This window comes from Daldinia caldariorum (genome assembly GCF_022478825.1).
Source record: "Daldinia caldariorum strain CBS 122874 unplaced genomic scaffold F4812scaffold_16, whole genome shotgun sequence".
In the NCBI taxonomy this organism is placed as follows: Eukaryota; Fungi; Ascomycota; class Sordariomycetes; order Xylariales; family Hypoxylaceae; genus Daldinia; species Daldinia caldariorum.
This window is the reverse complement of record NW_025953052.1, coordinates 492,841-515,672: the sequence shown is the minus strand read 5'-3', so window position 1 is coordinate 515,672 and position 22,832 is coordinate 492,841. Positions and strand designations below refer to the sequence as shown.

Genomic DNA, 22,832 nt, shown 5'->3' with positions numbered 1-22,832 from the left:
TGCCCAAATTTTACGGCCGAGGAATTCTGTACATTAATTTCCAATAAAAAAAAAAAAAACTAAAAAAAACTCGTAACGAGCGGTCTATGTTCTGTCTAGAGCAGGGAGGAAATAAAGGGGGATCCCCTATCTTGAACTAACAAAATGATAGCACCCAAAACATCTACACAGTCAGTCAATCATGTTTATTGTGCATGCTAGCATCGCATAAGATAAAACTTGTCACTGGGGGGAGCTGCACGTAACACTTAGCGCCGTCTCCTCTCCTCATGTTTGGCCTAGGTAATCCCTCGAATCAGAAAGCCACAGCAAATATAACGAACTAATCACTTACCTTGTATAAGCGCAATATTGTATCTCTTTCTGGTTTCGGGTGTTACTTGCATGCTACTCCGCTTTCCCCTCCCATAGCCGGGGCCGACAACACCAAAGTATTCGAACTATAATGTAATGGGTATATCCTAGAAAAGTTGCTTTTTTAGGTCGTGGGCCATGTGGGTATCTTTATAGACTTGGTACAGCTCGTCTACTAGGCTCTAGCCAGTCGTCTCTCAAGGATTTCAAATTACTAGCTTCAAGTGTATACCTAGATAAGTATGAATGCAGCTCTTGCTTCCGAATCATCTCCGCGCCGGGATCCGGGCTTTTCCCCGTTTCTAAATCTTCGTTACGTCAAAACCTCCGAATCTTAGAATCGTTATAAGATCTGAACCTACCCGGCAAATTCTTTACCCCGCAGAGCCAGTACCAAGCTGAAGATTTATAAATATAACTCCTATATAAACCGTCAGATCCTTTTGTTAAAGCATAAACCGTCGGTATATAGTTGCTACCTATCATCATAGGTATTTGAACTAGCCAAAACTGGACATATTTAACATGAGCGACGCACCCGTAGCTGAGACGGGTCTCAGCCCCAAACTTCAGGACCCCAAAGCCGATCCTCAATATATTCAGTTCAAGTGCTTACCAGCGGGCGGTCCCTTAAATCGATGGTCTAATGCGATCACAAGGGAACATGACTTCCCTGGTGCCCAAGTATGTGGCCAATCTATATGCAAGGAACTCTAGACTCACATATTGGTATAGGCTATGCTATACGGCGCCGGTGTGCCGAATGAAGAGATCATGAAGAATGCTCCTCAAGTTGGAATTGCAACGGTCTGGTGGGAAGGAAACCCTGTATGTTATTCAAAAACATAGCTCGATTTCTCGTAGCATTGCTGACTCCTAACTCGCAGTGCAAGTAAGTGATACTGGCTTGTATTATGACTATAATAATCACATGTTCACGACCTGGTGCCCGTAGCTAATGGTTGCTGTCCGCAGTACACATCGTGAGTGAAGGTGGAAATCGCGAAATATACTTCAATACGGAGAAAGCTAACAAAGATAGTCCTCGATTTCGGGAAAATCGTGAAGAGAGCGGTAGAGAAGCAGAATATGTTAGCATGGCAGTATAACACTATAGGTGTATCAGATGCTATTACCATGGGGGGCGAAGGTTGGTTTGTGCTGCTTCTTTCCGCACCGGAGTCGCTAAATATTATAAAATAGGAATGAGATTTTCGCTTCAAACACGCGACCTCATTGCCGATAGCATAGAAACCGTTACCTGTGCGCAGCACCATGATGCCAATATCGCAATTCCCGGTTGTGATAAGAACATGCCGGGTGTTATCATGGCGGCAGCACGCCATAATCGCCCTTTCATCATGATTGTAAGTCCCTAGTCGCCACTAAAGCAGCTACTTGTCTGTCTACCTGGCAGTAAAGTTGCGAGTTAAGCCCACAGGCTTTCCGCATCAGACGCGTCGCTAACTTGCAGTTTCTAGTATGGCGGAACTATTCGAAAGGGTTATTCGGAATTATTGGAACGTGACGTGAATGTGAGCACTTGCTATGAAGCTTCAGGGGCATTTGCGTATGGCCGGCTTCAGGCCAAGACGAACCCTGGTGCCGTAGGCCGAACTCCAAGTGACGTGCTGTCCGATATCGAACGCCATTCGTGCCCCGGTGCAGGTGCATGCGGTGGAATGTACACTGCCAATACGATGGCAACGGCTATAGAAGCCATGGGTCTCACTCTTCCCGGGTCGTCGTCTTATCCTGCTCTATCCCCGGAAAAGGCTCGCGAGTGCGAACGCGCCGCCGAGGTCATTAAAATCACTATGGAGAAAGATATTCGTCCGCGAGACTTGTTGACTAAGGAATCGTTCGAAAACGCGCTGGTCCTTACTATGATACTGGGAGGTTCTACTAACGGAGTTTTGCACTTCTTAGCTATGGCGAACACAGCTGAAGTACCGCTCACTCTGGACGATATCGATAGGGTCAGCAATAAGACGCCCTTCCTCGCGGATCTAGCCCCGAGTGGAAAGTACTTGATGGAAGACTTGTATAAGATTGGCGGCACTCCGTCCGTGTTGAAGATGCTAATAGCGGCCGGTCTAATCAACGGCAATATCCCAACCGTAACGGGCCGTACACTTGCGGAGAACGTCGCCGATTGGCCTAGCTTACCGCCTGACCAGAAGATCATTCGCCCTCTCTCGGACCCTATCAAAGAGACAGGCCATATTCGGATCCTGCGAGGGAATTTTGCACCAGAAGGTGCCGTTGCTAAAATCACTGGTAAAGAGGGTCTGAGCTTTACTGGTAAAGCTCGAGTGTTTAACAAGGAGCATGAGCTCGACGATGCCCTAACGCGCGGCGAGATCCCGCGCGATGAGAATTTAGTTCTCATAGTTCGTTACGAAGGGCCGCGTGGAGGTCCCGGTATGCCTGAGCAACTGAAGGCATCCGCAGCTATTATGGGCGCGGGATTAAAGAACATCGCTCTTGTTACGGACGGTAGATATAGTGGCGCTAGCCATGGTTTCATTGTCGGCCACGTAACTCCAGAAGCAGCAAGAGGCGGACCTATCGCATTAGTTCGAGATGGAGATACGATCGTTATTGATGCGGTTAAGAATCGAATCGACATAACCAATGTGAGCGAGGAAGAGCTGAAAGAGAGGAGGAAATCATGGAAGGCTCCTCCCCCGAGAGCTAGGAGGGGTGTGTTGGCCAAGTATGCGAGACTGGTCGGTGATGCCAGTCACGGTGCTGTTACAGACCAATGGGACCCAGAGGATTAAGTATTACCACACCGATGAAGACATTCAGCCATTCGTAGAACTCTGGATAAATATGAAGAGGTACTTCAGTAGTGTATGTCATATTTGTGTTATCGAATGTCCTGCTATGTGTTGAGATATTGCAACTAGGTAGAACCAACCGAAAAGAAATATCGTGTAAGAAGTAACAAAGGTACCTATGTAAAGATAACTAGAGCGAGTTCTATAAGATATTTTGATTAGGTACGGATTAGTTATTAGTCAAGCTAAAGGTAAATTCCATTCCTTTGAAAGTTATGAAAGATTTCATAAGAGATGGTACCTAGATGCTGCTTGCATAATCTATCGATAAGATTAGATACCTACCTAGTAAGAGCCCCACTCTTAAATACCAGGATCCCTGAAGCAGCAGCCACTGATCGCGGGGTTACCGAGGGGCATACAAGAAAAAAAATTAAATAAAAAAAATAATTTTCAATTCAACGTTTGCGTCGCGAGATAATCGCGATTAAACGTTGGCATTTTTTTTTCTATACAGCGCTAACTAACAGACTCTCCATTTTCGTCCTTCTACAGCCTATAAATAAACAAATTCTTGTGGTTTACGAATTATTAGACATCATGTCTAAACGTACGGCGGACGTTGGAGACGAACATGCTCCTCTGAAGGGAGGTGTTCGTCCTGAGCCCATGGACGTAGACGACAAGGACATGGGCGAGTTCGCGGACGAATTCGAGGACGAGTTTGAGAGCGAGGACGAGATCTTCGAGGCTGGCGTTGACGGTAGACCCGACGCAGAGCGCGAGGCTGAGGAAAACGCAGCTGGCAACATGGATGTCGACGATAGCACTTTTATCGTCGGGCGCAACAAGCTTGAGGCTGGCCAACATCTCGCCCCAGATCTGGGCACTTACGAAATGCTTCATAACCTTAGTACCCCTTGGCCGTGTCTCTCTTTCGACATCGTGCGCGACAGTCTTGGCGACAACCGGGAAAAGGTCTATCCTGCCACCATGTACACTGTCGCCGGTACCCAGGCCGAGAGCACACGCGAAAAGGAGAACCAGCTCATGATTATGAAGTTTAGCGGCCTGAGCCGTATGCAAAAGGACGGCCAGGACTCCGAATCTGAGGATGATTCGGATTCCGACGACGAAGAGTCAGATCCTATCCTCGAGTCCAAGTCCATCCCATTAACCTCGACTACGAACCGTATCCGAAGCCACCAGATCCCCTCGCAGGATCCTTCGAAACCGCCCACCACTCTCACAGCGACCATGACAGAGTCGACTAACATCTTCATACACGACGTTACACCCCACCTGGCGTCCTTCGACAGCCCCGGCACCGTTATCACCCCCCAGCAGAACAAGCCGCTCTCCACCATCCGAGCCCACAAGTCAGAAGGTTACGCCCTCGATTGGTCACCTCTTGTGCCCGGCGGTAAGCTTCTAACCGGCGATAACAATGGTTTGATATATGTGACGACGCGCACGGATGGCGGGGGCTGGGTTACCGACACCCGCGCATTCCAGGGACACACCAGCAGCGTGGAGGATATCCAATGGAGTCCGCAAGAAGCGTCCGTGTTCGCGTCCGCGTCTAGCGACGGCACGGTGCGCGTCTGGGACGTGCGCAGCAAGAGCCGGAAACCCGCCATCACGGTGCAGGTCAGCTCGGTGGACGTGAACGTGATGTCGTGGTCGCGATTAACGACGCATCTCCTCGCGACGGGTGCCGACGACGGCGTGTGGGGCGTGTGGGATCTACGGCAGTGGAAGGGCGGCGCGCAGAAGCCGAGCCCCATCGCCAGCTTCAACTACCACAAGGAGCAGATCACCAGCGTCGAATGGCACCCCACGGACGACAGCATGGTGGCCGTCGCCGCGGGCGACCACAAGGTCACCCTGTGGGATCTGTCCGTCGAGCTGGACGACGAGGAGAGCAAGGACACGGCCGGCGTCAAGGACATGCCGCCCCAGCTGCTCTTCGAACACATCTCCGAACACGCCAAGGAACTCCACTGGCACCCCCAGATCCCCGGTACCCTCATTGCGACGGGCCAGGAGTTTAGCGTTTTCAGACCTATACCGGTTGTTTACGGTATTCACGCGAAATAAAGCCTGTGAGCACAAGTCGAGAAAATAAATGATTGTCCGGGGAATACCGAGATCTTCTTCACCAGATAGAAGGATGAAACCGGGGGAAGTGAGAACCCCTTAATTCTCTCCATCACGGAGTCAGGATCTTTAGGCATCATAGGGAGAGTTGAGAACTATCTACGGGTATTAGTTTGTCATCGCGCCTGATGTCCTGCGTAAAGGGCAATATTCGGTATACGAGTTGTCTCAACGAAGCTACTCGTTAGGTATCTGGATCTAGGTAAATTCTGGTGATATCTACCTTACCTTGCCTACCTAGGTATACAATCTTTGCGCGTTAAAAATAGAATAACTATACAATACCACCAGTATGTATTGGGGTATTCGCTCGGATAAAAAAAGGAAGCCCGCAATTAATAGAACGATTATTCTCTGAGTTATCCGTTGATCGATTTCTACGTGCTCACGGTAAACCCATATAATAAGGCCGTGATATGAAAAAGGGAAGAAAATCTTGGAATGACTATCTCGCTTTTTATATATATATATATCATCTCAGCTCAGCCTCAGATTGCCGACGTAGGAGATCGGGAACAACCATACCCATCACACATCAGACTCAAGCTCGTAACGGTATGAAAACATAAAAAAAATTGGAAATAAATATATTATCATCCTTAAAAGCGTAGGGTATTTCTTAGTTGAAGATTCAAGATATGGGTATACATATCAAAGAGCAGTCAGTGTATCAATCAAAACCGATCGTGGTATCTATATCAATACCAATACCCAAAGCCATATTTCTCTTACAACTCCTAAAAAAATAAATATCCCAGAAACAACATCCATCGCCATGCGTATATCTAACCAATTGACCAATCATTTCAAAATCCTTTCTTCGTACAGGCCGTATAATCCTTCCGCTCACACACATACACACACAACTATCTATACAATCATCGTCTCGCTGTAGTAAGAATAGGACTAGAGTAGGAATAAAGGGGAAAGATAAAAATAAAAAATAAACGAAACATAAATCACTGAGATGGCAGACGACAGGTTAATCAGACCGCCGGCCACATTTCCCACATAGAAGCTTCTTCTTTCCTCCGATTTTCTTCATCCGAAACTCTCGGCTGCCGCACGCTCGACATTGCATATCCTCGCCGTCTTCGCTAGTCAGCTCCGAGCTCAATTGGCTGACATAAGAGTCGGGTCGACTGGTGGTAGGCTTGAGAGGCTCGAGATTGTCACGTTCCTGCGCCCGGGATAATACCGCCTCGGCCGGTAAGCTCTTGCGGCGATTAGTTTTGTCCGAGGAGTCGTTTTTATTAGCATCTTCGGCGTCGACTGCTGTGCTCTTTCGTCGAGTATCCTTCCCTATTACTATGTCAGAAGCTAGGCCAGTACTTGCGGAACGGTTATGCGCCGAATCAGGGGCGAGGCCATGATTCCCATTGCCTCGCGCTTGGGTACTATTTCGCCATCTATTAAGGTTCCAAAACGAATGGCTTGCCCCGGAAGGGTCCAATTCTAACTGGTCTTCTTCCCCATCCAGTGGCCGAAGAGAGAAGCTCGGTGTTGGTGGGATTAGTGAATCTCGTAGACCTGAACGATTATTGATCCCATTTATCGGTTTACCGGGGGACGGGCTTGCTGGTACACTAGGAACCGACATACTGGCATAATGGTGTCTTCTTGTATTTGGTGTAAGGTTTATAGGGGTACGGGATGTCTTACTCGGTGATAAAGACCGTTCGCTGCGCGCAGGAGTTGAAATGGTTACCGAGATTGGTCTGCCGGGATGTCCTTCGACACCATGTCTCCATGTATTAATTCGATCAGAGTTGGCCTGGAATATGCCCTGAAGTGGCTGGGTGAGTGAGCTTCGACGAGAATGAGGATCTCGGCTGCTAGCGCTGATTCGCGTGGCTATACTGCCACTTCGTCCTAGTAAACCGTCTCTTCCAAGTTTCCTAGAGAAGGTCGAACCAGTCTCCCAATTATCGTGGCGGCGCTTAACAAATGCGCAATCCTGGCGAAATACCTTGATTAAACCTGCATGGTCGGTGGTTATGACAATATTACCATCGTAGTGAGCGGACCGTGCAATATATACTGGCGACTCTTCGGGCTTTTTGATTTTGGCTGAGCTTTCGGACTGTGTATCTTGGGATTCTGCCGTCCGAGTGACAGCCGATTCCTCTTTACTGAGAAGTGTTACTGGAGGGGGATTACATAGCGTAAATATGGGATCACCAGAGGACTGTAGTAATTGTCGCGTTGCGGTTGGAGCAAAAATGGCTCCAGTAACGATGTCAGAATGAGCCTCGAAGTATTCGCAAGGTCTCTTCTCGTTATTCTCGGCAAGCTTTAGGCTGGTAGACCACATGAACGCCCTCTTATCTTCACTTCCGCATATGATGTAACTGCCCTCGTCGCTAAACGTGGCCCTGATTTGGTTACATGCATTTTCATGACCCTTAAGTTTCAAATCGAGATGCTTGTCTCTCATATTGTAGATCCTGATCCGAGAATCGTTTGATGTGATAAGAACTTTCACTACGCCATCTGGGGCATCCGGGGGAAATGCCATCGTCTCAATACCTGTGATCTTGCTTCCTTTTGCATTTTTGCCTCGAGATGACCGCACATGGATCTGTGTATGGTATTTTAAACCTTCGGTCTCATAAAACAAGCAAAACCCGTTCGAACATCCCGCTATCGCGGTAATCCCATCGGGAGAAAAAGCAACGGCTGTAATGAAATCAGAGAGCTGACTCGAATACGCAACGGCTTTATCTGGAATACTCCACAACCGCAGGTAAGAGTCAAGAGAGCCCGCTAAGAAGAATCTGTCGTCACGAGGATGGAAGGCTATAGACGTAACGAAATCCTTGTGTTTGAATGTGCACAAGCATTCCTGTCTACTTATATGCCATAGACGAACAGTCTTGTCCATGGATGAAGATAGGAGAAAGTTATTCTTGCTCCAGCTGAGATCGAGAATGTCGCCCGCGTGACCAACAAATTCCCGGATCGGTTTCGCGTGGAAGACTGGGGCACTAAGACGCTCTTCTTTTTCGCTGGTGGCGTTTTCTTCCTCCTCGCTCACTTTCCTTTCTTCTTGTGTTGCGATAACCGCCCATATACGTACAACCCGGTCTCGACCTCCGGTGGCTAGGTATCTTCCATCCTTGCTAAACTCGACAGCCCAGATTGGCCCTCCTGGTTCCGGTTCGTCCTTGATAGGCTCTTGTACTGCTGCGGCTTCGTTGCCGGTGTCCGTCTGACTGTCCTCCATTGGCTTTTGCGTTCCTACAAGCTCCTGCGCCAAAAACATGCGGTTAAATTCTTTGACTTTCTTATTCTGTACTCTAACCCTAATATAACGCGGCGGCTCTTTGTGGTGAGGGATATAACCACCAGCGCCAACGGCAGAAGAGAAAGCAATGGCATTCGCGCCTTCGGTCCTTAGTTCGCTAATTTCGGATTCATCATCGTGGATACTATCGCCTTTCTTCTTGCCACCAATCATGCTAAGACGGCTAAGGAAACCCCCCTTCCTATTGTAAAGAGCTCGTTAGCCCATGGTCAACCTTTCACCCGACTGGCCATGTAAACACACCTTTTATCCTTAACGTGGTCGAGTTGAGGGGTCACTTGTTTGGTAGATACCTCGGACGAAAGACGAGGCATCGTTTCATTTGCGGGACTATCAGGCCGCCCGGGGTTGCGAAACCTGGAGGCAATGGAGCGTTCGGTATTGGTCCTTGCAAATATATGCTAGGGTAGACGAGTTAGCTTCCATTGTCGGGAAACCGGGATATCAAACATACGTGAGATAATGGATCGAGTGCTGGTGAGGGTGAGGGTATAGGTTGCGGCCCGGCCCGGGCCCCGGCATCCGCGTCCTTTTTATCTTTTACATCCTTCCCCCCTGTTTCCTTCCGGGTAAGTTTATTGACACCTCTCTTCCCGGAACCTTTAAGCAATGTGCTAGTACCTTTTTTTTAGGGTGGAGTGTTAGCGAAAGAGGCTCTAAGATAGGAGCTGTCAACGTACTCGGATCATCAGAGGTAGTGGGCGATCGGCCCAGATCATGGAGCGAGTCCAATCCATTGTGGTTCGATTTTGTATTAACACGGGTAGCGGTGAGATCGTCTTGGTGAGAGCGCGCGACCTCGGTGGCCGGTGAAGAGGTCGACATATTCCATTATCTATCGTCACGACCGCGGTCACCTAAGAATAGGGACCAAATTGGTCTGTTGCCTAGGCGCAATGGTGGGCTCTCGTCGCGTACGTAGGCTTGGTATAATACCTAATATAATTGCAGAGAAGACGGTTAATTCGAGTGATATTTGGCGCGATTAGTAAATTGTTGGCTGGCTTCCAAGTGCTATAATATGTCGTTGTAGCGCGTGGGGTGTGTGTTTGGTCTATTTTCTTTCTTTTTTTTCTTCCCGTCACATCCGTTATCAATTGAGGAATGCCTTAATAAAATTCAGTGATCAAATGTCTCAATTCTAAACACGAGTCAAAAAATATACATCGGGACACATGAGAATTGGTAGCCATCCCAGCTAAGCTAAACTAATGAATTATAAAGTAACGAGGAGATTATGATATTATAATACAATGAGTTTATATGTGGTAGGGTGATTAATAAGGCTATATCCCATCAGGCGAGAGAAAGATGGAATGCCGCGGGTGGCGCGAGTTGGAAGAGCGCATTGCATTTCCATCACATTGCAGAGCTTCCCATCAAAACGGAAATCTCAAGTTAATCAAGTTCCGTATTTCGCTTTGAGCTAAACTCCATATAGATCCGCCTTATCACCTGCATGTACCCGGGGGATCACATGCAGCTAGGCAGCCAGCCAAGCTGGGTTAATGTAATAATATACCTAGTCTGTTAGTGTAATTAGATACTCCGTCCTACCTTAGGACTCAGGAGAGGTTACTTTAGAGGTACTTAGTTAAACTGTAAACGGCTTATTACCCATGTATCAGCAATGAGAAGAACGTTTAGAACTGAGGACAAACGGCGCATAATGACGTAAAGCTCACTTTTCTTTGTACTCCAATTAGGTCCCCTTCTAATAGGTACCTCCTATGAACCATCTTTTTCATAGCCCTTATGTGCGTCATCATATGTCATTGTCTCCAACCAAACGCGCCTAATATCTGATTTCCGTATAGCACTGCCACCCACTTGCATAGTAACACCGCCAATACAGCAGGGGATATATTAAAAATTCATATTATCATGCCCCCCTCCGTCTCAGCATTCCCATCGGCACCTGTCTCATCCTCTTCGTCCAGATCTAGCATGGGATATGTAAGTATAGCAGCTATGCCTCCTAGAGCATCTAACCGTTGCCCACTCTCGTGATCACTGCTGAGAATTCTTGCCTCTCCCCCGTCCTCTTTTACCTTGTCGACCATAGCTACGTATCTCTTTCTTGTCGCGATATCCATACTTCGAAATAGTGAATTGTTGATCAGCAAGACGCCTCCACCTCTACCAACGGCACCTTCTCGGACGGCCTTCTCCACCGGGCCCGTGCCGTACCAGGCTCGACCGTCGTCTTTTCGCAACTTGTCGAAGAAATCGTCCATAAATCTAGTCTCCTTGGAGAACTTCATGTCCTTCATAGTTGCCATGACTTCGGAACTTTTCAGTATTTCGTTTAAGCTGTGCAGATGCCCCGAACTCGAATGCACCACTGTCGCTCCTCTAGCCATAGCCATCATAGCTTTGTCACCCCTACGTGCACCCTCGTCCGACACGTACTTTTTGAAATCCCCCGCGACGAATCCGGGACTAGCAAGCAGTAATGGTCGAGGAACCGAGAAGTCTATGCTGCGCATTAAAGTGCTCAAGGTCTTTTCAAAGAACCGCTTCATCCCCGAGTCCTGTTCTGAACTGCTTGACCTCTTCTTAGGTATTGTGCTCTCTACCCTTTGTTTGAGTATAGTACGGTATTCGGTGATGAGACAGATGTTCGCGATACCCTCCTGCATCACTACAGCCGCTACGGCGCCCTCTTTATCCTGCTTGAGCGCGTCTGCTAGGGTTTCTTTTGCTACCGAGTCCCAACCGTAGTTCTTCCATAATGTAAACGGCCGGTTCAGCTCGAGGTCGAGTGTGTGGTACTGTCCGAGACTGGCAAAGTTGTTCTCGACGATGACTGTGCCCGAGACGTGTAATTGGGACGCGCCCGGGTCGAAGAAGGTCGAAGTGACTCGTATCGTAAGGTCGGTATGTACCCTTTCTGAGATGGTGCTGCCAGTCTTTGTTTCTGTCGTCACTTTTCGGATCGCATGCGCTTTGACGATGTCTTCGGGTCCTATTAGGTTATTTGCGTGCCACTTGACAGGTTAGATTCTGTGTACCAATCAATTGGAGATGTAGGCTTACCATGTCTTCCGGGTCCACGGGAAGCAGAGTGACGCTTCCCTCACCTATATCATCTAGGCGTTGCGACGCCTTTGACCCAACAAGCTGCATAGCTGAAGGTGTGTGGATTTATGTACTGGTATAGAGATCCCCTCTATGTTGCAGTATAAATAGTCTTGTAAAATATATGAGCGCGAAGTGTTGGAGCGAGGGTACAAATTCTGGAAATTGAGCACTAAAGATGGAAATAAATAAATATTTACCAATGTGTTTGCAAGAAGAGATAAATAAAACTAAATAAATGGTCTACCTATGTTTAAGGTTCAACGCTTAGATTTCAAAGAAGTTGCAACTTCTAGCGCTACTAAGAAATGCGATTGGCTGCCGATTGTCGTATAGCATAAAATTCATATTCTAACAAAGGTTAAGGTAGGTAGGTAGACAATGATCTATCTAAACCTGTTAGGTATCTTGACAGTGGTTGTATAATGAAGGGAAGCTTTCATTGCGACTTGGCACTACGGCATTTCTTTCAATGCCCCTCACCCCACCATTAGGTTAGGTACCTAGGTAGTCCATCCCGTTACATAATAGTGCCTACCTCTCACAGGTATGACCTCAGTGCAACCACTATATCCGTCGACGCTACTTCATTATATATACAACTTATTAGTATATTTATATAGGTACCTTGGGTAGTATTACTACGTACAGGTAGGTAACGATTACCTATTCGATCGAGGATAAACGGAGATAACCAAGTTAATAAAAACAAAAACCGAAAGGCAATGGTGACTTTTCGGTCTTAAATGGTGATATACAAGGCCGACAAGGTTGCTTGATAATCAAATCAGTGAGTTAGTAACTTCCCTAGGTAACTATTGACACAATATGAGATGGGTATAAATAAATAAATAAATATCCATTACTAAATCTCCGGTCAAAAAGAGCTTTAAACTTATTTATACCCCTCCCCCCCTTCTCTCTCTCTCTCTTTCTCCAGGTCTATCGTCGATCAGCTTTAACCTACAACCACCATCTCTCGGTTTATATATCTCATAACTAAAATAAACTTGATAGTATTCTTCTTAGACAAAATAAAGTTAGGCGAGTAACAGGTATTTTCTTCCTAACATACCTCCTCTCCTCTCCGCTCTACTCTACCTCGGCGATGAGTTTGTACCGGATAAATCTTCGTTCCATCCTGCTCAAGACAAACTTTCGGCCTCGACTAGGATACCTCCACACCAAGCTAACCAACGACTCTCCTAGTAGAACTATGACAACCTCTTACACCATCAATTCCACCTTCAAGCTGAACAGCGGCTATGAAATTCCGCTGCTAGGTTTCGGTGTAAGTGCCTCACATTCTATGGATTCTTATCACGATCATGTGTAGGCGCTCAAGTTGACACTGACACTGACACTTCTTAGGTATACTTGACGTGAGTCCGATGTAATCTAGCTTATCTGTTTTTTTTTTAAAAAAAAAAAGAAAAAAGAAAAAAGAAAAAAGAAAATTTTGTCTAATATACGTTATTATCAATCTCTAGCCCGCCAGAAGAAACTGAGAAGGCTGTTTTGGAAGCGTTCAAAGCCGGCTACCGCCACGTAGACTCGGCCGCTTTCTACAAGAATGAAAAAGATTGTGGAAAAGCTATCAAGACTAGCGGGCTGCCCCGATCCGACATCTTTTTCACGACCAAGATTCCCCCTAAGCTAATGTCATACGAAGCCGCAAAGGCGCAAGTTGATAAGAGTCTGCAAGAATCGGGACTGGATTACATCGACCTTGTACTCATTCATGCGCCTTACGGTGGCTCAGCGGCCCGGAAAGCTGTGTGGAAAGCACTTGTGGAAGCTGTCGAAGAAGGCAAGGGTATGTTCTTTCTCATGTCATTTCTCATTTCATCCTACTTCATTCGCCTACCTGAGATTATACGCCGATAAGACGTGATGAGATGAGGATGTAACCCTGCTGACGCTTTACAGTCCGATCTATTGGCGTCAGCAATTATGGCGTCCACCATCTTGACGAATTAGAAAAGCACATTGCGGAGCTCGAGACCGAAAGGGGTGGTAAGGGCAAAGGAGGTGTCATCTCAGTTGGCCAGTGGGAGATCCACCCGTGGTGCCGTCGTGAGGATATCGTTGAGTGGTCCAGGAAGCGCAATATCGCTGTTGAAGCCTACTGCCCTGTTGTCAGGGGTGAGCGATTTGGTGACCCGACGCTGGTTAGCCTCGCGGAGAAATACGGCAAGACTCAGGCTCAGATCTTGATCCGATGGAGCTTGCAGAAAGGTCATCTCCCGCTTCCCAAGAGCGTTACTCCTTCCAGAATCGTCGAAAACGCCGCAATCTACGACTTCGAGTTATCTCAGGAGGATGTTGAGAAGTTGAACACAGACGTGTATGCCCCTATTGCTTGGGACCCTGTTAAGTCTAGCCTGAACGACTAAGCACGATGAAAACTCCTTGGGGGGTTATGCTTAGTTTAACTAGATTAAATTACCGCGCCAGATAATAGGGGGTAGGTACCTAATTTAATCTGTTTTAACACTCAGGTCACCAGTATATCCTACGGTTATTGTCAATGATGAGAAATTTATTTAGATCTTAACTTTACCCATATCACGAGCGATTATAGCCCCCAACTTTTATCAGGGCTATTTAAGCTTCCCCAATACCCCTTCCCAAGGTTTCAGGGGCACACCCGACTGCTTCGGTTTATCTGGAACATCCCTCCCATAATTGCTGACAACCCAAGACTCGACTTTGAAACTTGGGGGCAGCGTCCACTCAAGTTCTTTCTTGGAAAAGTTAAGAAGGACAAGCCAGCGATCCCCCCTGACGCTTGTACGAACATATGCATACACCTCGGGATCTTCATGCGACAGCTCCTGGAAGTCCCCGTACACGAAAGCGTCTGCGTGATCTTTCCTGTGCTTGAGAGCCCACTGCCAGAACTGCCAGACGGAAAACTCGCCGGGGTCGTCCGCTTTGATCTGAGCCTCGACATTTACCTTCTGGTAATCGTCCATAACTCTCATCCACGGCTTAGTCCCCGGGTCACAGAATCCGGCGTTCTCCCCGGCGGTCCACTGCATGGGCGTTCGAGCATGGTCGCGTGCTTTCATGTCGATTACCTTTCGGGCATATGCGAGCTTCTCCTTGTCATCCACATATAGCTTCTCACATTTCTTCCAGTAGTTGATGGTCTCGATATCTTTGAACTCGGCGATATCCCAGGTCGTTGGAGCGTTTCGAATGCCAATCTCTTCGCCCTGGTATACAAATAGTGTGCCTCCGAGAGTAGTCTGCATGAGAGCGAGGAGCTTGGCTCCCTTTTCGCGCCACTCGTCACTATCATCCGTATACCGCGAGACTGATCTCGGATTATCGTGGTTTTCAATAAACACCGAGTTCCAGCCGTCATTCTCAATCATTACTCGTTGCCACCTTGTGATGATAGACTTCATCTCCTTCACATCCCATGGTTTAAGAGCCATCCTGACATTTGGCTTGTCGATATCGACTAGGTCGAATATGAAGATCATCCTCAACTCCCCGGAGTTGGCACCAACGCTACGCAAGATTTCCTTCTCGTCGCTGACTCCAGGCATCTCGCCAACCGTAATTGTGTCATACTTGCTCAGGACTTCCCGGTACATCTCTTGTAGGTATTCGTGTAGCTTTGGCCCGTTAACGAAGTATTTAGATCCAGGTTGGTACCTGTGTCCAGGATCCAGTACTATATCGGCGTCGGGGAAGCCAGGTGCTTTGGATATTAGATTGATGACGTCCATTCGAAAACCAGATGCGCCTCGGGCCACTACGACTGGGTCAGTATCATACAGACATTAGAAATAAGTGCGTCACCATACTCCAAAAGTGCATTACGTCCCAAACAGCCGTCCGTACGTCAGGGTTCTCCCAGTTCAAGTCTGGCTGCTCCGGTGTAAAGAGGCTCAGATAGAACTCGCCGGTCTTCTCGTCATAGGTCCAAGCAGAGTTAGCTTCACCTAAGATCTGCGCCCAGTTATTCGGTGGTTCTGGTATCCCATCGGGGCCGATGCTCTTCGGCTTCTTCCAGATGTACCAGCTCCGCTTGGGGCTATCGATACTTGCGCGGCTCTCGAGAAACCACGGGTGCTCATTGCTGGTGTGGTTTACCACAAGGTCCATCATGAGCTTCATGTCGCGCTTCTTGAGCTCGGTGATCAGTTCATCAATGTCTTCTAGGGTTCCATATCGCTCATCAATCTGCTTATAGTCGGCGATATCGTAGCCCATATCCGCCTGTGGCGATTTCAGGATGGGTGATGACCAGACCACATCAACACCCAAAGACTTCAGGTAATCTAGCCGCGAAGTAATACCCTTTACAGTGCCCCATACTGAGGTAACTCCTGGCTTTTTGCGTCGGATTGCACATAATTAACACAACTCTAGCAGGATACCCTTGAGTCTTGTAGGTAACCTACCTGAGCTTGGAAGCTTGCGGGGTAGATTTGGTAGACGACTAGAAGACAAAAGGTCAGCTTTGGCTTTCTAATATAATAAGTCCTTCAGGATTATATTGACTTGGGTAGCTAGATTGGAGCATTTCAATTTTGACAGTATATCTAAGGAGCAGAGAGTTTGTTTAACATACCAGCTTCTTTCCACCACTTAGGCGTCGAATAGGATGACTCGGTCGCAGACATTTTGTTTAAAGACAATAAGCTTCAATACTTGGATGATAACTTTTGGCTCTCCCTATAGTTTCTCCCGAGTAACAGCAATATACTTGAATCTGTCTATATTGGGCATCGATGCGTTTCCCCTCGGGATCAGCAACTGACGTCGAGCCGCATCAGGCTGCTGAGATCTACGTTACTCCCCAGCCCCCGAGTGAGTTGTAGGCGAACTTATTTCGTAAGTGTCGAATGTTAGCTGCAGCTTTTCGGTGGCAGTGCGTAATGTATGTACGATAACCCCTCCTTCGAATAGACATTAGTGGAGGTTCAAAGACATCCCACAAAGGGATTCGCAGTCCAGAAAACGACTTGGCTGGGACATATTAACGCCCACTTTTTGCTGAGGTCTTTCTCACGTTCTAGCGGCTGGTTTCGAAATAATGAAGACCCCCCAACCTAATAGGTAACCTAAGCATTTCTCAACATGTGATAGCTAAACATATATCAAGTTGGGCTAACGCACATGGCATCCGTCCATATTCTCTATTACATTTCCATAACCACACGGAGGTCATCTTCGTATCATAACTATACTAGCACTTCCACAAGCGCGATGTTTCAGCCTACCAATACATACATATCATAGCAGGATGCTTGAACATCCTTGACAGATACATTTTGCGAGGTAGTGGACATACCTAGTAAACAAATTAGGAGATCCGCTTGTCTAATAGATGCACCCAATAAACGTCTTCTTTTTCTTCCTTTTCGATTTTCATCACTAACAAAACTTACTTCTTACATACGGACGAACTTTCTTATTTTGAATGGCTGTGGTGGCGTGGTAGTGTATATAGTAGTTATAAGGTTGCGTAAGATCAATCTCCGCGATTCTCTGTAGGAGCTTCAGCTCCTAACAAGCTCCGCTCTTCGTCGACGACCCGAGCTTTCTGCTCAGTAGTTGTCTCGCTCTTCTGCAAACTAACCCATATCGCCGACCCGATAATTAAGGCGCTGCCGAAGAGACTTTCAGCTGGAGGCGTCGTGCCCCAGACCACCCGTTCAAGTATGAGCGCAAAAACCATTTGCGTGTACTAAATAAAGTCCCTGGTTAGCTAGCTAGCTTCTCACACGATCGCATGCGCCTAAACATCGCAGCGAAGTTAACTTACTATGAAATTCGTTGCTCTGCCCGCTTTCTCTCTCTGCAAGCCCTCTGTCAATAGGAACTGAAGCAGAAAACCGGCAATGCCTATAGCTGTCAGGAGGAGCCTATAGATATATCAACTTTGGATACCTAATACCTAAGGTGGGCAAATGAGAAGCGTATCGTACCATTGCGCAACAGTCTGAGGAATCTTAAAGTGCAAATCTGGAAGGACAAGAATGATGACGAATGAACCGACTGTCGCAAGGACAGCAAAGTAGTTGACGCTCACGAGCGAGTGCGCGCGCTTTCCGATGACTCTAATAGTGGAGTACGCCGCCGCAGCACCAAAGGTACCGATGACAGCCAAGAGAACGGCGACCGTACGCTCAGCGGGTGTCGCCGGTACGGAAGGGACTATGCCCTTGGGCTGGTCCGCCATGAATAGCCTCGTTCCATCGAGCTCTGGTTCCTGTACCCTGTGCTGCGGGAAGAGAAACGTAGGTCGGGCGATGAAGAGCACGCCACTAAATGCAATCAGACCTGCTACGGCCTCTTTTATCGTGAATGGTTCCTAGAACGGGTAGAAGACGGGTAAGAACATGTCTTTCCAGAGTACAGTTTGGGGTTGCTCGATATACTTACCCCTAGAGCTATGAAACACACCAAGGCGGTCATAGTTGGCACCAAGAAAGAAATCACCGTGGCGTCCGATATGTTCAAATATGATAGCGAGTCTGATAGAAATGTATCAATAACGGCCGTTCCGTCCAAGTACGTGAATAAAAGGACCAGACTTACAATAGGAACAGAAGAGGCCTGTGAAGCCAGTCAGTCCCCGCAACACCAGGAGGCCGCGAATATCGCGACGTCCGAGCGGAAAATCGGGCACTTTCTTATACCACATACACAGAGAACCCAGTACTGCCGTGGCGAGCATGCGTACGAAGATAATCTGTAAGGCGTGGAATTTGGTCTCGAAGCCCGTCTCCAGCAACCGTGTTGCCATGGTCATCTGTGTAAGTGTTAATATCCCCGTCCCTCAGATTCGGCTGTACCGTTTGTAGAAAACAAAAAAAGGAAAAGAAAAAAAAGAAGAGAAATTGACGTACCAGCGATGCGAAGACTTGGGCAAGGAACACGAAAAATAGGCCTATATTCCTCTCATAAAATCTCTTGAATTTCTGCCATATCGTCTGGTGCTGTGCATCTCCGTGCTCTGCAAGACTTTCTTCTGTCTGCACCTGCTCGCCGTCACCGACAGGCGCGGGGGTCACGATTCCATTTTCAAGGTGGTCTCTAACCTGCGACGATTGAACGAGGGTGTCGGAGCCCTTCGTAGACCCTTCCGACGCACTTATGGATCCGTACGACATCGTGTTTAGTTGCAACGGAAATTTCAAAGAGGAAAAAAAAAAAAAGTGTTCGATATTTTAGTAAAGTCTTTGAATTAGTGGCAATTCGATTTTGCTTCCCCGGTCTCGGCTTAGGCTTTGGCTTTGGCTTTCGGAGTTTAACTGACACATGCATGAACCAGACCCTTGTTGAAGTTAAGATAAATTGTGATAAGTCTTATGTCAATGGTAAGAGATCTATCATTTATGGTAAACGGTGTTTTTTCTTGAAATATGCAAGAAGCAAACATAGGCGGGTATATTGAAACTTATAAAGTACATAATAATAACCAAAATGGATATCGAGATTTAAAAACAGAACCAACCACCAACTCTCTTGGCCCTTCCGGCCCATCCATCCTCTTCCGGCTCAATATCGTCCTTGGTGTATACATCAGTAACCAGATCCATCTCACTCGCCCTCTTAAACTTCGTTTTCTTAATTAACTTCCACGAGACGAACATCAGTGCGAAAACAGGCAGCTCGATGTAGTAACTGACGAAGTCAACAGCGTTAAACTTGGGGCTGAAACAACTCCATCCCTGAATAAGAACAAGAAAGCTGTTTAATACTACGGCAACAATTGGTCCAGCCGGATACATCCAGTTCTTAAAGGGCAGGAGATGCTCCTTGCCCTGTGCTTTTAAGCCAGCACGGAATCGTAGCGAGGTGATGCCGATGCTAATCCAGGAAAGCTGATTGGAGACGCCCACGATATTCTGCAGCCACGTCCACAGCTGACCAGCCCCGATAAAAGAGGCGCCGAATAGCAAGCCAGAAATTACCGAGGTAAAGAGAACAGCTACCCATGGTACCTGGAACCGCGTCAAGCGTCCAAATACCTTGGGCGCGTGGCCGTTAACGGATAATGTATATAGGAGACGAGATCCAGCGAAAAGAGCGTGGTTTCCTGCCGAAATAACACTCGTAAGAATGACGGCGTTGACAAAAGACCCCGCTACTTTAGACCCGGCCAGCTGAAAAGCGATTGTAAAAGGGGAAGTGCGAGTATCTTTTGAGTTGAGGTTCGGGTAGTCATATGGCACGTTGAGGCCGATCATCAGGGAACCGAGGATGTAGAAGGATAAGATCCGCCAGAAGACATTCTTCACAACACGCGGTAGCTGACGAGCCGGGTCCTTGGTCTCACCGGCGGTAATGGCGATGGATTCCGTGCCACCGTAGGCAAAAGATGCGGTTACGAAGACGCTGGCAAATCCACCGATACCGCCGACGAAAGGCGCGTCGCCAATATACCAGTTTCGCGCACCGATATACTCATGCGAGGTATTTCCGCCGACATTGACAGCGATACTCAAGATGATGAAAACAACGATGGTGACGACCTTTAGGAGACATAGCCAGTATTCTACTTCGCCGTAAGCGCGTACATTTATGATGTTGGCTAGGACGAGTAAGAACCAGATGATAAGTCCCAAGGCATACCAGGGGAATGTGTCGGTCCAGTACTGGAGGACAAGTTGTAGAGCAACTAAATCGGCAGCCGTAGATACGGCATCATTAAACCAGTAGTTCCAGGTCAGGGCGAAACCCCAAGCATCATCCAGATAACGCGCCGAGAAGGTACAGAACGAGCCGGCCACTTTATAAGGTAAGGGGGGGTTTAGGTTAGTATAAATTGTTATATATAGGAGGTGGTAACTATTCAGAAATCCATATATAAGATCGGTTACCGTCGGCTCAACTTACCAGGGACGAAAGCAGCCATTTCACCAAGACACAGCATCGTCACGAACACGATGCCTCCGACGATAGCATAACTGAGTAATAACGAAGCTGGACCGCCGGTCGCCAATGCTTTCCCCGTACCCAGAAATAGACCAGTTCCGATGGTACCTCCGATAGCTATCATCTGAACCTGGCGCGACGATAGCGAACGTCTTAGCCTATCTTCGTTCACATATTCGTGGGAGGCCGTGGCCGACGCCGACGCCTGGGCGTTCTTTTCGGCGTCGATATCCATCATCGTCATATCATATAAAATTTGGGTTTTCGTTCTTTATATTCTATTAGTTCGAATTAAACCTTCAACTCCGAAAGAATAAAAAAAAAAAAAAAAAAAAAAGTATTAACCCCACCGGCTAACGATGTAGCTCGCATTATTGATTTTCAGCCGTCGCCTTACAGGATACTGGAAATTGGCTTTTATTTAAATGGGCTTTGCATGTATCGAAGCACGCCATTTCACACGGGTATGGTGTTTTGAGTAAAAATCTTTTGCTGGGCTAAACGCTAAACCTGAAGAGTTTACCGTCTCCCGCTCCACTTGCCTAATCGGGAAGGCAAACGAAGCCGTCAAAAGTCTTCACCGAGGATATGAGGTTCTTTGATAAGAGTCATGCAATCAGAAAAGAAAGGAATGGATTAAAACTTTATTGTAACTTCAAGTCATAACTACCCAAAACTATAAATGTGTTTCTAGCCAGGGAAGAAGCTATAAATCACCTCTACTATGAGGCTCTTATATGCATCGAAGGAAGACCCTTTATTATTGATTATTCTCAGTTGCCCTTCACTTGAAAATGCACCTCTTATGTCTACCTCTTATTAGTAATTGCTAGACAGATGCAGTAATGTAAAACTAATAACCACTTCTACATTTGGCAATGAGATGTGATTATGAATATGTGCCAAGATGAGTGCAACTTTAACATGTACCTCTTATACTAATTATCAATAACTGATACGTGACCTGTGACGACGCTTTTAAGACGCTTAAGTTATCACTAATCCACAAAGTCGGCAATACAACTATATGCACCAGTTTCCTGGTCTAACGTGCCATCGGGACGGTGCGCAATCAAATGAAAACAGCAATCTTCGATACCACGGTATCATTTTATACCCCGCGGGCAGGCCTATAAGAAGCGAAGCTCTGAAAGCGAGACGCTAGATGATGTAAAGACGCTTAGGTAACTTCCCTCTTAGACGGGACCACATGTCAAGGCTAGCTTTCGGGTTCGAGATAACTTTTGCTGAGACATGAGTCGGAATAAAGGCAGTTAGCTAGCGAATGCATGTAAGACCAGATGTGGCTGCATAACTATGGTGAGTTGCATGGCTCTTCACTCCCGATGGCATGATTAGGAGAAATATGATGCAGCCTGCGAGATGGAGATTAAAGCACAGATAACTACAATGCATCTACCTCTCTCTCCATTTTTTTTCGTATTTCTATGCAGGTCTAAGATTGCACGATGCACATCAGACGCCCCCAATGGGTACGTCAGCAGTGAGTGAAAGGAGAAGAAGAGGAAGAAGAAGGTCATTTCGAGTATACGGCAAAGAGGTGAACATCGGGTGAAAAGTTATGGGGCTACCTATCCGTACAGACTACAGCTTCTCGTGGGCTATATATATTCTTCTTCCCCCCCTATACTACTATTCATTCATAAGAACTATAATAAACCCAAGTACCACCTACAGATTCGGAGAGATTTATTAAAAATATCTCAGGCTTGGTAAAAGAGTTCTAATCTAAACGACAAAAGTAGGCGTAACCGAATGCAAGAGAAAAAAAGTATGCATGGCATGACACCTTTCTGATCCCGCAATCCTTCAAAAGCAAAGATCCAGCGGCTCTGCTTACACGCTTATCCCACTAGACGGTATCGTCATCTTACCACGAAAACAATGGCAACCAAAGACAGGATACGGTGTAACGTGATATCCCTTATAACCCCACAGTCGTGCGTGTGAGACATATCAAGATCTCAACGCAAATAACATCCTATAGAGGTATCAAACCCAGTGCCGCGTTATCCATAGCTTGGGAAATGCAACTCTATACTCCCCCAAGCTCGTAACGCTATAATGGCACTGCAGGCTTGGCATATGCAGCCGTGCCGGTCATTAGGCGGAAACTGACTTCTCGTCCCGCCAGCATGGTTTGAAATGTCTTCCCCCGTAAGCCTCTATCTTGGCAGGGCGCATCTGCGCAGCTGATGTGTTTCGTCAAAATCGGT

At 47.1% G+C, this 22,832-nt stretch overlaps 8 protein-coding genes across 8 annotated transcripts; 3 read left to right on the top strand and 5 right to left on the bottom strand.

Annotated features, from left to right (window-relative positions):
• The first annotated feature begins 233 nt into the window (after positions 1-233).
• Positions 234-3,380, top strand: F4812DRAFT_439918 (dihydroxy-acid dehydratase). The gene is made up of 5 exons (XM_047935108.1): positions 234-1,038; positions 1,090-1,182; positions 1,393-1,504; positions 1,558-1,721; positions 1,836-3,380. Exons 1-5 carry the CDS (start codon positions 880-882, stop codon positions 3,138-3,140), a joined length of 1,833 nt encoding a protein of 610 aa, XP_047787486.1. The 5' UTR covers positions 234-879; the 3' UTR covers positions 3,141-3,380.
• A 185-nt stretch (positions 3,381-3,565) lies between these two features.
• F4812DRAFT_439913 (WD40 repeat-like protein) lies at positions 3,566-5,697 on the top strand. The gene has a single exon (XM_047935107.1). The coding sequence runs from the start codon at positions 3,741-3,743 to the stop codon at positions 5,238-5,240; it is 1,500 nt and encodes a 499-aa protein (XP_047787485.1). The 5' UTR covers positions 3,566-3,740; the 3' UTR covers positions 5,241-5,697.
• F4812DRAFT_439911 (WD40 repeat-like protein) lies at positions 5,698-9,967 on the bottom strand. Its single transcript, XM_047935106.1, has 4 exons — positions 9,288-9,967; positions 9,062-9,228; positions 8,851-9,008; positions 5,698-8,788 (listed from the first exon to the last, which is right to left on the bottom strand). Exons 1-4 carry the CDS (start codon positions 9,430-9,432, stop codon positions 6,283-6,285), a joined length of 2,976 nt encoding a protein of 991 aa, XP_047787484.1. The 5' UTR covers positions 9,433-9,967; the 3' UTR covers positions 5,698-6,282.
• A 251-nt stretch (positions 9,968-10,218) lies between these two features.
• F4812DRAFT_439909 (uncharacterized protein) lies at positions 10,219-12,099 on the bottom strand. Its single transcript, XM_047935105.1, has 3 exons — positions 11,936-12,099; positions 11,647-11,860; positions 10,219-11,597 (listed from the first exon to the last, which is right to left on the bottom strand). The coding sequence occupies exons 2-3, from the start codon at positions 11,734-11,736 to the stop codon at positions 10,482-10,484; spliced, it is 1,206 nt and encodes a 401-aa protein (XP_047787483.1). The 5' UTR covers positions 11,737-11,860; positions 11,936-12,099; the 3' UTR covers positions 10,219-10,481.
• Positions 12,100-12,904: 805 nt separating this feature from the next.
• Positions 12,905-14,084, top strand: F4812DRAFT_462012 (putative aldehyde reductase; the record flags this gene model as incomplete). Its single annotated transcript, XM_047937963.1, has 4 exons — positions 12,905-12,979; positions 13,060-13,070; positions 13,179-13,504; positions 13,618-14,084. 4 exons carry the CDS (start codon positions 12,905-12,907, stop codon positions 14,082-14,084), a joined length of 879 nt encoding a protein of 292 aa, XP_047787482.1.
• Positions 14,085-14,111: 27 nt separating this feature from the next.
• On the bottom strand, positions 14,112-16,767 carry F4812DRAFT_135076 (glycoside hydrolase family 13 protein). Its single transcript, XM_047929571.1, has 4 exons — positions 16,280-16,767; positions 16,110-16,147; positions 15,510-16,038; positions 14,112-15,457 (listed from the first exon to the last, which is right to left on the bottom strand). The coding sequence occupies exons 1-4, from the start codon at positions 16,329-16,331 to the stop codon at positions 14,292-14,294; spliced, it is 1,785 nt and encodes a 594-aa protein (XP_047787481.1). The 5' UTR covers positions 16,332-16,767; the 3' UTR covers positions 14,112-14,291.
• Positions 16,768-17,182: 415 nt separating this feature from the next.
• On the bottom strand, positions 17,183-18,827 carry F4812DRAFT_462010 (uncharacterized protein; the record flags this gene model as incomplete). The annotated part of the gene is made up of 6 exons (XM_047937962.1): positions 17,183-17,398; positions 17,477-17,576; positions 17,640-18,025; positions 18,097-18,188; positions 18,253-18,466; positions 18,564-18,827. 6 exons carry the CDS (start codon positions 18,825-18,827, stop codon positions 17,183-17,185), a joined length of 1,272 nt encoding a protein of 423 aa, XP_047787480.1.
• Positions 18,828-19,063: 236 nt separating this feature from the next.
• Positions 19,064-20,932, bottom strand: F4812DRAFT_439870 (tryptophan permease). The gene is made up of 2 exons (XM_047935104.1): positions 20,557-20,932; positions 19,064-20,449 (listed from the first exon to the last, which is right to left on the bottom strand). The coding sequence occupies exons 1-2, from the start codon at positions 20,837-20,839 to the stop codon at positions 19,155-19,157; spliced, it is 1,578 nt and encodes a 525-aa protein (XP_047787479.1). The 5' UTR covers positions 20,840-20,932; the 3' UTR covers positions 19,064-19,154.
• Between the last annotated feature and the right edge of the window lie 1,900 nt (positions 20,933-22,832).